The sequence below is a fragment of the Centroberyx gerrardi genome, chromosome 4 (genome assembly GCF_048128805.1).
Source record: "Centroberyx gerrardi isolate f3 chromosome 4, fCenGer3.hap1.cur.20231027, whole genome shotgun sequence".
In the NCBI taxonomy this organism is placed as follows: Eukaryota; Metazoa; Chordata; class Actinopteri; order Beryciformes; family Berycidae; genus Centroberyx; species Centroberyx gerrardi.
The window spans coordinates 5,078,486-5,094,862 of NC_136000.1; the positions used below are offsets into that span (position 1 = coordinate 5,078,486).

At 45.1% G+C, this 16,377-nt stretch overlaps 1 protein-coding gene across 1 annotated transcript in view; it reads left to right on the forward strand.

Annotated features, from left to right (window-relative positions):
- Window positions 1-16,377, forward strand: part of poc1b (POC1 centriolar protein B) — a 54,493-nt gene that overhangs the window by 7,828 nt on the left and 30,288 nt on the right. Inside the window, 3 exon segments of the mRNA XM_071925541.2 lie at window positions 562-633; window positions 635-715; window positions 1,276-1,353. Coding sequence (XP_071781642.2) covers window positions 562-633; window positions 635-715; window positions 1,276-1,353 — 231 coding nt within the window.

Consider the following 16,377-nt stretch of genomic DNA (forward strand, 5'->3'; position numbering starts at 1 on the left):
GCAATTGCCCAATATATACTATGGAGGGGTTTGGTTATTTTCCACATTTATGCCATCACCCACCATCCAATAACTAACAATTAAGAACCTTTTAATATCCCAAAGAACCATATGAGGAACATGAAGTAGGGCTGAACGATTTTGAAAAAATATCTAATTGCGATTATTTTGATTGATATTGCAATTGCGATATGATTTGCGATATTGGAGGGAATGATAATTTTTACATCATTATTCTCATTTTCATTGAAAAACGTATTAAAATGATTATGGTGTGATTTTTGCGGGGATCTGTACCAAACAAAGATGTTTTCTTAAGTCTGTAGAATATGATGTGTAGGCCAGGACGTCTCTGCAGCACGACAATATTTAATTTAAAATGGTATTTTGACACACATTTCGCCTTTAATAAATACTGCGCCTCCTGCGATTTGAAAATTGCAGTAGGCCATATTGCGATTTCGATAAAATTTTGATTAATTGTTCAGCCCTAGCATGAAGAACTATCCACTAAATGACTATCCACACAGCCTTTGAAAGACAGCCATTATGTTTGTATAGGTTCTAATGTGGAGGACCAACTTTGACACCAAAAACTACCAGGACGTCCTGCGCCGACACAGACGGAGGTCCACCCCCGCCCCCCCCGCCCCACCTGACCGACATCCACCCCCGAGGACCGCACCTCCACCTCCCACAGCCCGCTGCCATCGAGGTCAGTTCAGTGACAAAGGAAAGGACGTGTGGTTTGCAGACAGGGTTTACAAAAACGTGCTATAAAATGAATAGTTCTGGTTCTCTAATATCTGGTAAGTATCTCATAATCTGTGACTTAAATATTTAATATTTCATGTGCTAACAAAAAATCATAGCTTGTATGGTAGAGGAACCCTACTGTGTAGCAGAAGAATGACATTAAACATTTTTATTTTTCAGGTATGGAACATTTGTGTACTCTTTTTTTTTTTTTTTTTTTTTTTTTTTTTATTACAAAAAATATGCCAAATGCTATTTCCTTTCTTTAGGGAGATTCATGTTTTGTAGTAGAAGCTTGGTCCACAGTTGCATTCATATTGCGATCACAATGATCAAAACATCATTCACTATGACTTTTTTCATCAACATCAGCTTTAACCCACAATGTAAGATGTTAACTCGGCTGACTTTGTCTTGGTATTTCGAGGGGAGCTGTGGAGAAATGCATTGTGGGAAGTTGAAAGGGAAGAAGTCTACCACTTTTGTGTCAGATGCCAACTTCTTTCTTTTCCTCCGCAGATCAGTCCAACGGTGGCCGACACCCGGTCCGCTGACCCTCATGTCATAGAGCTGGGACAGGCTGTTTACAACGCCCCGGTAAGCCACCGCAGCAAACCTACAACCAATCACACAGCTGCAAGAAAGCAGGCCACATCCCAAGTCATACTTCACTGGATATCCGTTTATTTAACCTTTATTTAACCAGGCAAGTCAATTAAAACAAGTTCTTATTTACCAAGACAGACTGGCAAGAGGGAAAAAGCCTCTTGATGGGGGGATTTTGGGTGGAAAGGGGAGAAGAAAAACAGGGAGACAAGATGAGAGCGGTTCAGAAAACAACAGAAAACAATAAAACGGTTTTGTTGAAAGAGACAGTAAAGCTCCACAGACTTGGAGACGGCAAGCAACTTAACAGATAACACCATCAACGACAAGGACACCGCTAAAAGCGATTAAAACATGCGAAAAAACATACGGCAGCACCGATATCTACCTGCCACCCACTTTACTGGCAGAATTATATTGCTGCTTTTTTACCGCTGAAATGAAAAGTGAGTGCCTGTGAAATTTGCTGTGTTCACATTGTTACTAGGGATGCACCGATGCCACTTTTTCAATGCCGGTACCGATTACGAGTATGAAAGTTTAAGTATCGGCCGATACTGAGTACCGATCCGATCCATTACTTTTACTGAACAGTGCAGGCTTACTTCCTTAGTTTGGGGTCAATGGACAAAATTATTGAGATAAAATCCTTGTTTTTCCCACTGTTTGAGAAATACAGGCTTCTATGTGCCACAAATGCATAAAATCAAGACAGTTTGCTTTTATTTCTTACATGTTACTCATGGCTTTCGGTATCACATTTAGTCTTGGGTAAAATCTCCGATACCGATATTCCATTTTAGCCTGGTATCGGCACCGGTGCATCCCTAATTGTTACACAAAGAAACAAACTGAGGACGGGATAGTTTGTGTATGTGGTGATGCCTCGTGACCACCAGGTGGCAGTGCAGACCAGTCTTAAGTTCTGCACATAGACTTTATATGTGCTGCCTCTGTGTTTGTACAGCGACCCGCTCACTTATCAGAGAGGCCAGGAGGGCACAGCAGTCAGCTGTCCTCATGTTGTTGTTCTTTTACCTTTATTTATCCTTGGAAGGGTTTTACTGAGCATCATGCTCCATTTCAGCAACACCCTGCTTTACATTCATGCACTTCCACACGGTCACACCTGGGAGTCACACCTGGGAGCTGCCCAGTGCAACCACAGTGTGTCGGCCACTGGAGCAGTTGGGGGATACGTTTCTTGCTCCAAGTCACTTTAACGCAAGTTTTAGAAAAGAGGGGAATATGTTACTCATTTAGTTTCCCTTCCCAAATTTTTTCCAGCTGGTCTGGGAGTTCAAACCAGACACCTTCCCTTTACAAGCCTGCTTCTCTCACTTTTAGGCTGCCCTCTTTTTTTTTTTTTTGACCCAACACCCTTCTGGATGCCACTGAGTTTTCAGCGGTTTCTTTGTTATTGGTGGGGACTCACCTGGGGCCACAGGGCCTTGATCAGGTCTTGCACCAGGGTAGCAAGTTCAAATCATGTTGCAAGTTCAAATCCTGGATGTGAATTAGCGCTATGCGCTTACTACACAAATGCTGATCCTGGATAAACAAGTAGAAACACGAGATTGATGTAGGTAGGTTTTAACGTACAGGTTTTAAACCTCCACGCTATCAAAGAAATGAGAATGACTGGCTTCTGATGCAAGATACAGGTCCAATGGCGAAATATTTAAGACCGAAGTGCTAGGACATTTAGGTGTTTGCCCTGTGTTTGCCTTCTCTAATCTTTAAACTATACTGGATGTTTCTTCTGTCTAAACTAGGCTAATCTACTTGCTTGGACAATCCAACATCGAATGCAGGATCACTGTTCTGAACAAAAGTCTTCAGAGGAGTGGCAAAAGTAATGTCAACATACAGTATATTCCAGTAGTAAGTGATAGGAAACAAAAAAACGAGGATGAGAGGATTCTTGTGTGAGATATAGCTCCGTTTTATTCCAAAGAGCAAGGTGCGTTTCAGACAAGCGACTTATCTTCAGTGCATGTAATGAAAGAAACCAAACCAGGAAGCGCTTGGTGCTGTTAATGTACGAACCATCGACTTGTTGGTGCGTGATGCTGATTGACGCCTCTTTGTAGAAGCGAAGGGAGGGACCTGTCTCAGTCACTTCAAAGACAGGAGGTCTCCACATACACACATGTCACTTCTGCATCTTTTATGTGTTGTTGACATTGTTGATATGTGCAGAAGCAGAGGTGATGAATGAGAGTGCAGACTCTCTCTCTCTCTCTTTATCTGGATATAATCTTTGCACCACAAAGGAAAATGCAGTGTTACATAATATACTGTTCCTCTCTAGGGCTGCGCAAGAAATTGAACAAATATTGAAATTGCAGTATTGATTATGGTACTTTTTAATTCGCAACAGCCTGCAATTTTTACTTATAAAAGGTGTTTCAGCTTCTTAAACAAGTGGTGTTTTGAATCCTACAAGTCAAGTTGCGTGAAATGTTCTGAGATCTTTCCTCAGTTGGAAGTTCATTTATTGTTTTTATAATGTGCATGTTGTGAAGCCCTTAAAGACTGCAGCCGTGATTAAGGGCTATACAAATAAACTTGACTTTGACTTTTGATTCATTCAAACTGAACAACCGTAAGAATTAGCATCTCATTATCTCCCCATGCTTCATTTTTTTTAAGCCCAGAAAAAAAGAAAAAGCTCCGTCCACACATATGATTCATATTAGTAGTGTTCAGTGTTCATATTTGTTGTTTAACGCGCAGCCCCGCTCCTCTCTCTCGGCGTCTCGCTCGCTGCCGCCGGCCGCTGTGTGGGAGGAAAGCCATGAATGGACCAAGTCAAGTGGAAGTCATTTAGAGCGATGATGGCCAAGTCAGATAAGTGGCGTTGGTGCACGACTGCAGCGAACACGCCGCCACGCAGCAGCCATTCATGACTTGAAACGGTTCTGATGTTTACTGTGCCGCTCGATGGGAAGAGCGAGGCACTAACACGGACGAGGCTAGTGTTTGTTTTGACCCGCTCGGAGTACCAGATGGGTGGGGTTTACACAGTCAGGACTGTTCGGATAGTGTCAGGTAAATTGTCAAACTAAGAAAAGCCATTCAATTGATCTTTAAAGTAATAATCCATGAAGTTGATTGATGAATAAATGTCCGTTTTGCTACTCTCTATTGCCGATTGATATACCACAATAGTGATTTATCATATATCCAGTTAATGAAAGCTTTTACGTCTACTGTCTCAGTGCAGTGCAAAAACACCACAGCAATGACCGCTTAGCACCAATGATGTCGCCAAAATAGAATAATAAAGACAAATTTGCAGATTACTACTTTAAACATTTTAATGTGATTGTCTAAACTTATTCTGTCCTATGCGGCAAAACTCCCGCTCGCCCCGCACCTTTGGAACGGTAAAAAAAACCCAGAAAAAGTATTTGCGAATACTGTTTGAGTCGTGTCGTGAGCGGCAGGGTCTCGCTCAGATTTGGCTGCTTCTCTCCCCTCCTCTTCCTCCTCCTCCTCTTCCTCCTCCTCCTCCCCCTCTTCCTCCTCCTCCTCTTCACTGAGGGAGGTGGTCTTCACTGCGCTCCCTGCACGAGTCGTCCGAGCGTGGCTGACTGGAGAGGCCCATGCCTGCCAGGGGAAAGGAGAGAGAGATCAGAGAGGGATGGAGAGAGAGATCAGAGAGAGATGGGGGGGGGGTGGGGGCGTGGGCGTGGGGGGGGGGGGGGGGGATCCACGTGCCGGTGCCCGGGCCCCCAGGGGTCCCCGACCAGGGAGCAACAGCCGCAGCAGCAGCAGCAGCAGCAGCCCTAATAATAGACTAGCTAGAGCTCTGCCTGCCTGTTTAACTCACTGACTAACTCATTGCACCCTGGTCACACACACACACACACACACACACACACACACACACTCACACTCACTTTAGGCCTGTCTAACTAGCTCACTGCGTCCTGAACAAACACACACACACACACACACACACACACACACACACTCTTACACCTAATTAAGCCCCAAAATACACACGCATACAAATATATACACATACATCCCAGAAATACAAAAACACACACTCACACACGTGCGCACACAGAGTTATATGCTCGGACTCTCATACCCACTGATTCATGTACACACACATATAGACACCAGAAGTACTCATACACACACACACACACACACACACACGCTCAGCACGCCCACATTTCCACTGACACGTGCACACACACACATAATCACAGGAATACACACAATGAAAAAAACATACGTAAACACACATTCAGGCTCATTCACTCACTCACTCACATGCCCACTGACTCATTTGTACACACATACGAATACACTCCGGAAGCGCACACACACGTACACACACACGTACACACACACACACACACACACACACACACACACACACACAGCCCTTGACTCAATCAAACACACATCCATCCCCTCTCCTTGCCTCTTCTTGCCAGCTTGCTGCAGCCTGCATGAGCTGGCGTGTGTGTGTGTGTGTGTGTGTGTGTGTGTGTGTGTGTGTGTGTGTGTGTGTGTGTGTGTGTGTGTGGGGGTGGGGGGTGGGGGTGGGGGGGTGGGGGTTCAGAGCAGGGAGCCCCCAGTCCTGCTCCTCCTGTCAGCTCTCATCACCTGAGTCCCATCACCGCAAGTTCTCCTCTCCTCTCCTCTCCCTCCTCTGCTCCTCATGCCATCTCCTCCTCCTCTCCTCTTCCTCTTTCCTCGTCTCCTCCTTCTCTTCTACCCTCCTCATCGCCTGTCCTCCTCCTTTTTCTGTCCTCCTTCCCTCCTCTCCCCCCTCCTCTCCCTCTCTTCCTCTTCTTCATCTCTCCTTCTGTCCTCCACCCCACCTGTCCTTTTCTCCTCCTTCTCTCCTCCTCCTTCTCTCCTCCTCCTTTCCTCATCTCCTGCCCTTCCCTTATCATCTTTTCCTTTCCTTCTTCCTGTTCTCTCCTCCATCTCCTTTCCTCCCCACCTGTACTCTTTTCCTTCTCCTCCTCCTTTCCTCCGCTCCTGTCCTCTCCTCCTCATCTCTTCCTCCTTTCCTCCTCTCATCTCCTGTCCTTTCCTCATCCTCTTTTCCTCTCCTCCTCCCCTCCCATCAGCCCATTGTCCTCCTCTTCTCATCTCCTTCTCACCTCCTTTCCTCTCCTCTCTCCCTCCTGTCATTTCCTCCTCCCACTCTTCATCCTCCTCAGGATCATCCCCTCCTCCTCCTCTCCTCCTCCCCTCCCCTCCGCTGCTGTTGACCTCCTCGGAGTGCTTTCCCTTCCGCCCTGCGTCCATGTTTCCCCTCCATCGCCCTAATGGGTCCCAGCGTAGGCGGAAACAGAGAGGGAGAGAGAGAGATGGGTGAGAGAGCCCGAGAGAGAGAGAGATAGAGAGAGAGAGAGAGAGAGAGAGAGAGAGGGAAGGGACGGGAGATGCAAAACGCCTGAGGAAGGTAGGTGGTGGGTGGGTGGGGGGGGGGGTGTTTTCCTGCACTCAGTTCCCGCTGCCATCAATGACCTTTGTGTCCTTAATTTAAGGCCATTTCCTCTTAGTGTGTGTGTGTGTGTGTGTGTGTGTTGTGTGCACATGGGGGGGGTTTATTGACTTGAATTGCTCTTAACTCGAGTGTGTCCACATAGTTGTGCATGTGTTTTAATGTCGTTTTTTGTGGCTAAGAGACTGTAGGATTTTCATTAAGTCCCGATGCCACATCTGAAATGCCAGTGGTAACTTTTCTAGACCAGCTGATGCTCCTGCTGCCGCTAGTTTTCACTGCAGCCGCATGGGAAGACCGCTTTTTCTGTTTCACGTTTCTCCACAGTTCAAATTGCTTGTGGAAGCGTTTGGCTAGCTAGTAGAAGATTAGGTTTAAGTTCCCTGATAAGGCAAGTTGTGAAATTTTACTGCTTGATTTAGGTTTTGCATATTAGGTTTTGCATCGGACTTGTCGCGCTTAATCCTTGGTTGAGGATGCAGCATCAGTGTAGTAGGCCTTGCTAAGTGCATGCTAGCAGTAACATGCAGTTAACTAGTTAGTTATTAAGTTGTATTAGTGAGATATTGTTGGTGATTTGATTTTTCATTTTTCAGGTCACCCTTTCAAAACTTGACAATGTGGCGACTTGTTTTATGTGCTTTTGTTTGTTAGTGTTCAGTTTGGTTACCATCAGCTGTAGTTGCTCGCCATTGTGGGCTAATTTGGGTTTGTATTAATCTACATAGCTTGTTTGCCAAGATGCTCACAGGGGCAAGCATGTAACCTGCGCTAAGCTAGTTTTCACTTGTTTGTGCAACATGTGTGCACACATGCACACAGGATGCCATTCACCAAAGCCTGCTGTAGAAGCAACATCATGCACGAGGCCTGCACATTGTGTGATTTCATGTTGGTTAATGGATAAAGTTGTGTGTAGCCACGTGTGTGCTGTTTTTTTTTCTGTCTACATGCACATGTATGTGCACACTGTAACAGTTCTGCACGCTTTTTGACTTGCATCTAGTGAGTCTGTATGGACAGAGGGGGTGACGTCAGTTATAACATGATGACACTGATGTGACATCGGCTGTGGCTTTGTCCTCTCTCTCTCTCTCTCTCTCTCTCTCTCTCTCTCTCTCTCTCTCTCTCTCTCTCTCTCTGTGCATTAGCCATTAAGCTCTGTAGTGAGCTAGCGGCATTAGCAGGGCTCAGTGCCTCTGAATGGAGTAGTAGCAAACGTTACGTCATTGCCAAGCAGAGAGAAGCCCGGGGTGTCCTCAGTTTCCACCGAGTGGTTTGATAGAACAACCTGTAACCACAAAGTCACATAACTGATCCAGCAGCAGCCAGTGTGTCCATCAGCTCCTGTCTGTGGCTCCTTGAGCGAGACACTGAACACTTCTTGCTCACTCTTTTTAAGACACTCTGGATAATGGCATGGGCTAAATGTGTAAAGTGTAAATGTAATAGCTGCTACAGTCTCTCTGTTGTGGCTGTTTGTCCCCCATAGTGCTGAGAACATGAACAGAATATGATAACACAATAATTTTTTGTTTTTAATGGTTTAACAATTTGATGTTATTCAGCTATTTTTCTGATACAAACTACACTTAATGAGACGTTCATGACTCTATGACAGTGGTTCTCCCCCATAGGTCCTTTATGGGGCTTCAGGCTGTCTCACAACAAAATAAGGAATACATTAATAATACTAGAATTAAAAAAAATTATAATAATACTAGAATTCACAAAATTATGTTAGAAATTATGTTATAGGATGTAGAAGAACAGCCCTAATCTTTCGCTCTCACCACTATTATCTCCCTATGTACATTGCAGGTAGTTATACAGTTCAGTACTAAATCAACAACAATGTATTTATATTCTTAAGAGACCGACCAATTAATTTACGCAGGCTACTCCTCTATTCACACTGTTTATTCTTCATATTGTTTTTGACAAAATAAGTAAAACTCAGAAATCTGAACTCCATTAATCAGGTACTCTGTACTGTCCTGTCTCTTTTTGTTAAGTGATATGTATTGAATGGAATTGAAAATTGATCTGCAGAAAAAGTTATTTTGTGTGAAAAAACACACCAAAAAAACCCATAAAATATAATGATGATGGTATTGTAATGTATCACATAGTAATGTATGTGTACCATCAGCCAGCCTGAGTCTCTCCTCCAGCTGAGTGGCAGCAGAGAGGAGGCGAGGACACGCAGAGTGTCAAACCCATTGCACCGAACAGATATCGAGTCAGCTGAGAAACACATGAAGGATGGCAAGCGTGAAATGAGGCCAAGGAAAACAGTGGCATCTTATAGTGTGTGTGTCTGTGTGTGTGTGTGTGTGTGTGTGTGTGTGTGTGTGTGTGTGTGCTCTTGCACCTCTCTCTTTATGAGGACCGAATATCCACACAAGGTTAGTGAGCACATTTTGCTGGTTCTCACTATTTAGGGCCAAATTTAGGGTTAGTTTTTAGGATTCAGTTTTGAATTCATGTAATTGTTACATTAAAGATGAATGTAAAGGTTAATGCTAGTTTAGGGTTTGCGTTTGGGTTTAGGGTTAAGTGTAGAATTAAGGTTAGGCATGTAGTAGTGAGGGTCAAGGTTAGATGTTCTGGAAATAATGTTGCTAATGGAGGTTCCTCACAAGTATAGTAATACTCTCTAATGTGTGTGTACGTGCATGTGTGTGTGTATGTATAAGAGGTGATTAGATAGCAGAAGGTTAGATTTGGTTACTTGCCGCCGTCTCCCGTGTCCCTGTAGACGTTAGCTGTGACGCCGGTTTGACCAGACAAGGTGTCCCCTACCGCCAGGCCTCCTGTCTCAGGCCCCAGCCGGCGTGTGTGTGTGTGTGTGTGTGTGTGTGTGTGTGTGTGTGTGTGTGTGTGTGTGTGTGTGTGTGTAAGCAGACAACATGCACTTGTGTCTGTGTGTGTGTGTGTTTGTGCGTCCTTCTGCCTGTGTGTGACATTGTATGAATGAGTGTATGAACGTTTATTTGCGTGTGAGGGAGCATGTATAAGATAGTGTATATCGGTGCAAGTGTGTGTGTGTGTGTGTGTGTGTGTGTGTGAGAGAGAGAGAGTGTGCCTTGCAGTCATTTTTACTTTTTATCATTATAACTGTGTGTTTGGGTGCTTTCATGTACAGCAATCAACTCTGTGAGAGCATGCATGTTTGTGTAATCATACTGTGTGTGCATGTACACCCCCCCTCCCCCTCCGACCCCTCCCCCCACCCCTCCCCCCCCCCCCCCCCCCCCAAGCTTCCTGAGCAGGGGAAGTACAGGATATTGGATGGCCCGGAGGTTTAGATACCAGATTTAAGTGCTGTAGAGGAGAACACGAGTGACAAGACACGACGGAAACGAGCTAAAGATAGTAACGGCTCCGAGGGGGGAAGGTTCACTTTCCACCGGGACGAGGGCTCTCAGAGGCTGCATAACAGCCTCACACACACACACACACACACACACACACACGCAATTATACACACTCACAAATACACTTTCATACACTCATAGACTCTCCTTCACACGCTTACTCAGAGGCTCAAACACACTCATGGCACACACTCAAACACACACATTCGTACGTACTCACGCATTCTCGCGCCCACCGTCAGACTGGACGCTCGCTGGCGCACATGCTCCCATACAGACCCGATCTGACACACATGCGTGCACACAACGCATGCGTGCACTTCACATCAGCTCGCCTATAGTTGGAACACTTGTATTGACTGAAGTGGATACCCGTAAGGCAGGGTTTGCTCTTGGTGCCAGAGTTCCCGTAATCGTTACTTGTTTAAGCGTTTGACGGGACATTGGGTAACCGGAATATTGCATGACGCCTCCTGACCACCCGATCGCCCCGCAAAAGACAGCGGAGTCAAAGCGGAAACCCGTCTCGGGACACCGCGCACGTCCCACAATGCCCCGTCTTGCCGCCAGACTCCCAGCGCCCGTTGGCTCCAGTCTCCTTGACGCTGGCACGCAAGTGGCCAAAAAACTTGATCTCCCTCATCAAAGATACAAGAGGAGGGCAAGCCTTATCACTAATTCAGGAGGATTCTCTCTTCGGATTCCCTTCCGTCCCTTTTCAACCCCGCCGCCCCCATCCCCCCGCCTCCCCTCCACCCACCCGCCCTTCCTGTCTCTCCCCTTTCTCTCTTCCCCTCTCAATTCTTGTCTCTTTATCTCAACCTTACGCAACACTCACTGATGGGAAGCAGGAGCTGTTGCCGGAGGGCCTTGCCGTTGCAGTACACGCATCTCATCAAGAGGAGAGCTTTTTCCTCCCTTGGACTGTTGGGTTCAAAGCACTCTTCCTTCTCTGTTTTGTTTCGCAGTTTCAGCATGCTTCAAAACCACAGCTATGTACTGTATGTGTAGGTTGTATGTGTGGACCATGGTGGGAAACATCATTTGTCATCCACCGCTCAAGAGTTTTTAACACACTAGGCCGGTTCGGGTTTTCTCCTGGTTTAAGATGGGTCTTTGTCGGTGTCCCTGTTGTGAGGGCCAGGTGACGTTATATATGCTAATTTGCAGTGGCATCAGCCGTACCGAGTTTCATCAAGGTACATCTAAGACTTTTCAAGACCGGTTGATTAGACCAGTTGATTTAGATGAAAATGAATGAAAAAATAGAAAACATCCTATGAGAATACGGGTCTGCATAACCGGGCTGATTTCTCACAATGTTAAGGCCTTTCAAACTAAATTGACTTAAATAGAAAAAGACTTAAATAGTGTATATAACAGTGTTCAAGAACTTTTCAATTTTTGAATATAGGAAATCAGTTTCAAGACCTTTTTAAGACTTTTTCATGCTGAATTTGTTGCCAAATCTTAAGGAGTCGGCAAATTTGAAGTCTGAAAAAGTAGCTAGATTTTTCAGTAGTCGCTTTCGAGAAATAAGGTCAAGTCAAACCAATTTGCAATATACCGAATTGTGAAATTAACACTCTCACCTGGCTGGATGGCTGCTAAAGGAAAAGGCTTTGGTGGCCGTCAACTTTCCTATGCTGGAAAAACCCTCTGGTTAAATACATAAACTCGGACGTATTAATTTCAATAGCGAAAATTGTTTGTCTTTGAAGAATGCAGCGGTAAAAACATGAAGCATGATCTTTCCCCAGTCTTCAGCGTCTTTCCACTTTTTGGGGTTTGGCTCCTAGTGTCGCTACCAGTCAATATCACATAAAGTCTAAAGGTCTTATCCCTTAAACTGCAGAAAAGCCTGTATATTTGGATAGTGGTGAATATTTATATATATATATTTTTTTTTTCCTTTTAGGTACGTTTATGTCATGTGAACAGCTAACACTCAGCTCAGGTCCCGCCCCTCAAAGATGGTGTCCCTGTAAATCATCCAAATTTATGTGGACTTCGGAGGTGCTTTGAAATAAGCCTTATTGTCATGAATTTTCTTGCCATCATATACCTTCATGTTCACCTCAGACTTCATGCCTTTCTCTCAGGTGTTTACCGTTGTTCTGTTGACTGTCAGGGCTTCCCTCTCTGCATGTCCGCCCCTCCATCCCTCCACCCCCAACCCTTTGAACGTGCTCTCTCTCAAGGGTACAGCTTGTATCCTGCGGGGCCTCCACTGGGAACGTGCTGACAGTCAGTCCGTGCAGGAGGCTAAAAATAGCCGGGCAGGTCTATTACAGGTACCGGGGACACCTGAAAGGCAAATGACGCCGTTGTTTTTCCTGCTCGCCGTCTCTCCCTCGCTGCTGTTTTTGTCCCTGCCTGGGGTGATGGGTGATGGGGGGGTGAAGGATAAAAATAGAACTTGGATGAGATAAAGAGGACCGGACACGAGATTTGATTATGCTGTCGTGATCGTGCCTGTAAGGTCCTTGAGAGGAGAGGGATAGAACAAAAGCCTTTCATGGCGCTCCATCTACCCCTCGTGATCATCTTTTTTTTTTTTTTCCCCACCTTGCTCTTTGAAACCTCGTTCTCCTCTTGCAAGTATTCAGCCATTCGGTTTGCAGATTTTCTCCTTTTACCTGGTCCATTCTCCTTCATGTATGCCCCAGTGAAGGTCGTTTAGACTGAATTCTCAACAATGAGTATGTTTTTTTTTCTTTACACTCTTTTTACCTGGCAAGGTTAACGAGCCGGAGTATGTATGTGAATGCACCAGGGACACTATATCCTTTGGCTGGAACACAGCACAGATATAATAAAACTTCAGTAAAAAGTCAACTTTAGAATTGATGTGCTCGCTCGCTACCGCCCCTCCATTGATGTATTTTGGTAGATAGAGATGAAGGAAGAACAGGTGAACCAGTTAATAAAGTTGACTGTGTGATGGTCTGTATGCCAAATATCCCAGTAAACCCTAACCACTCAGGGAAGATCTTAAGTCTTCTCCTGTGAGGTTTGTATATTTTGCCGATAAGCAAGGCATCATTAAACTGCCAGATTTTTGGCAAAGAGTTTGACTTTGACGTTCTCTCCCATATAACAAAAACAGAGTGTCACGTATTGGGCCACAGTTCCTCAAGTCATCCCTTCGCATATTATATCTGTGAAGGGTGTGTGTGTGTGTATATGTGTGTGTCTGTTATCCTTCGACCTGCCACTGTTTTCATCCTGTGTGTATATGCAACAATGTGGCTGCCAATTAGGCACTTATGTAACTGACTGACTCAGTATCCGACTGCATTAATAGTGTTTATGTCCTTTGTATGCTTGTATTTATGTGGACATAAATAAATCTTTCATCTGTGTGTGTGTGTGTGTGTGTGTGTGTGTGTGTGTGTGAGATTCAGGTTCAGTACCAGTAGTTGCTATAATTTAAGACTTGGTTGGATATTTATGCTTACATATATGGACAATTGTAGATTTGCTGTCATTTCAAATGTAATTAATATTGTTTTGGAATGGTCAGGCTAACATTAAGCGTTAAGGCCAAATGATGTACTGTATTCATTGTATTTACATTTTTGCTAGCTGTGGGGGCAATTTTCCGACCGCCGCAGCTAAACGGATGCAAAGGAAACGCTGGTGTGTGTGTGGGAAAAGCAGGCTACCTTATTATCTGGCAGTGTTGCTCTCGCTGATGCTATTTTCTCCCCGAGTGGAGGCAGAGAGGATGTGGCCCGGTGAACCGCGTGGGCAGATCAGACGCCTCATGGCTCTGCCGCTGGGTGGGCTTATTTCTGTAGCGCTCATCTAGGCTCGTAGGAAAACAAACTATTGATTTTTCTGGAAAAAAAAAAAAATTATGTTTTTTTTTTTTTTTTCTCATCCTGGCGAGAGGCGTCTACCTGCAGACCTCGGGTGATGGTGGGCGAAGGTCAGCTGAGACAGGGGTCGCGCTTTCAGTGCATTTCAGAGTGGATATTTTTTTGATGCCATTTATAGCGGGCTGGTGGGTTGAGAGTAGTCGTGTCCGTCTCATTTTTTGTGTGTTTGAAGCCTGAAATCCATATTTTATGCTCAACAAGAAGATGAAGGGAAGTGAAAACACATCCAAATCTAACGTGTGTTCCTGCTACATCGTGTTGTTTGTTTCTTTGTGTGTGTGTGTGTGTGTGTGTGTGTGTGTGTGTGTTTGTGTATGTGCATTTGAATCATTGTGTGCATTTGAGAGTGCTTGTGTATGTGTTGTTGCACACATGTATGTACATCAGTGTGTTTGTCTTTGTGTATGTGTGTGTGTGTGTGTGTATCCGTACAAGCATGCGGATGTACATGTTGGAATCTTCGTGTGCGTTTGTGAGTGCTTGTATATGTGTCTACACACCCATATGTGTGTGTGTGTGTGTGTGTGTGTGTGCGTGTGTGTGTGTGAAGGGGGGATTACTGGGAAAGGGATAGGAAAACAAATCCATTTCCTGTGAGTTGAGAAAGCCGCGGGGTCACGGTCTCTCTCCGGAGGTGCAGCTGTAACCCAACACCGCCTCGGTCCCAGGTTAAACCCCCACCTCCCCTCCGCCTCTCCCCCCATCAGACTCCACAGTCCACCTGTTAGGAAGTCATTCATCTCCCTGTTCCCTAGAGAGGGAGGACCGCCTCCCCCGCCTCCCCCACCTCCCACCGCAGTCCCGCTGATGGATGAGTAAAATGGGTCTTTATTGTTGGACGTATACACTCCTCCGGTCTCTTCTCTAAACCTATTCTGTTCTCTTTATATCTCTTTACTCTCTGTCATGACTTATCTCCTCACTTCATTTTTCTCTCTCTTGCATTCATCTTTCATCTTTCTAACCCTAGGCCACCCTGCAACCTCTCCTACAGTCTCCATTTTTCGTTCCCTCTCTTCTTCTTTCTTTCTTGACCTCCCATTTCTTGACTTTTCCCAATAGAGCCTGCCCTCTTCTCTGTGCATGTTACATTTATATTTACCTGACTCTTTTAGTGCCCTGATAATATTCCAGGAACCACAGAATGACCAAGTGCTTGCAAAAGAAATAAAATGAAGAGCTAAGGACCGAGGTAGAAAGTAAAGTTTTTGAGAGCAATTAGAGTTAGTAGAGGAAAAGGGATATGATTCAGTTGGGTGAGTTTGATGTGAGGTACGTTTTGAAGAGATGAGTTTTCAGCCTATAATTGAAGGTGGTGTGTGGATCTACGGTATGCCAGGCATCGGTCCTCTCCTCCTCCTTGGTTTCCTCCTGCCGGTAATCTCAGCCCAGCCTGCCACATGCCTGGGGTGGAAGACATGCCACGAATGTGCTTTAACCCCTTGACCTTGTGTCTCGCACCTCACACCTCTAACAGAACACCCTTTCCCAAATTAGGTCTTAGTACTTAAATCAAACGGCTCTTAAATCAAACTGGCCGCCAAGTAAGAACTAAAGGAAAAGTAAACCAGTTCCCAGTTTAGTTAAAATGAACTAAACCAAACATGTTACCGGAATGATCAGAAAAAATAGATTGCCCTTCAACTGAAAGACCCAAATTCAAGCTGCTGTGTTGGCAAGCGCCCCCCCCCCCCCCCCCCCCCCCCCCCCCGCTGAAGTGTCCTTGAGCAAGACAGTGAATCCCTACCAGCTCCAGGGATGCTGTTCTGTAGCTGAACCTGACCTCTGACCTCCCTGTGGAGAGGCCCAATAAAGCATCACATTATTATTAGAACACAGAACCAAACCTCTTCCAAATCCTACCAAGGACTGAGAAAACTCAAAATATTTGGATTATTATGGTTATTCCAGCTTAAGTATTAGTCAGTTTCTTGTCAGTCTCTCAGGATGTGATACTTACCCTCTCTGCATGACCTATGACCTCATTACAAGGTCCCACATTCTTAATTATAACACTTAATTATAACACTGCTAAATTATACTGCACCACACACAACATGCTAACCCTACACAATCCACGCAGAACAAATGACACAAATACTAATTTAATAAAGAAAGAAAGAACAAACAGATCACATACTCCGAAGATATTGGTCAAGACCTTGTTTGTGTGTGTGTGTGTTTGTGTGTGTGTGTGTGTGTGTGTGTGTGTGTGTGTGTGTGAGTGTGGACATGAGAACATCGGGTCACACCGGGGCATTCCGCA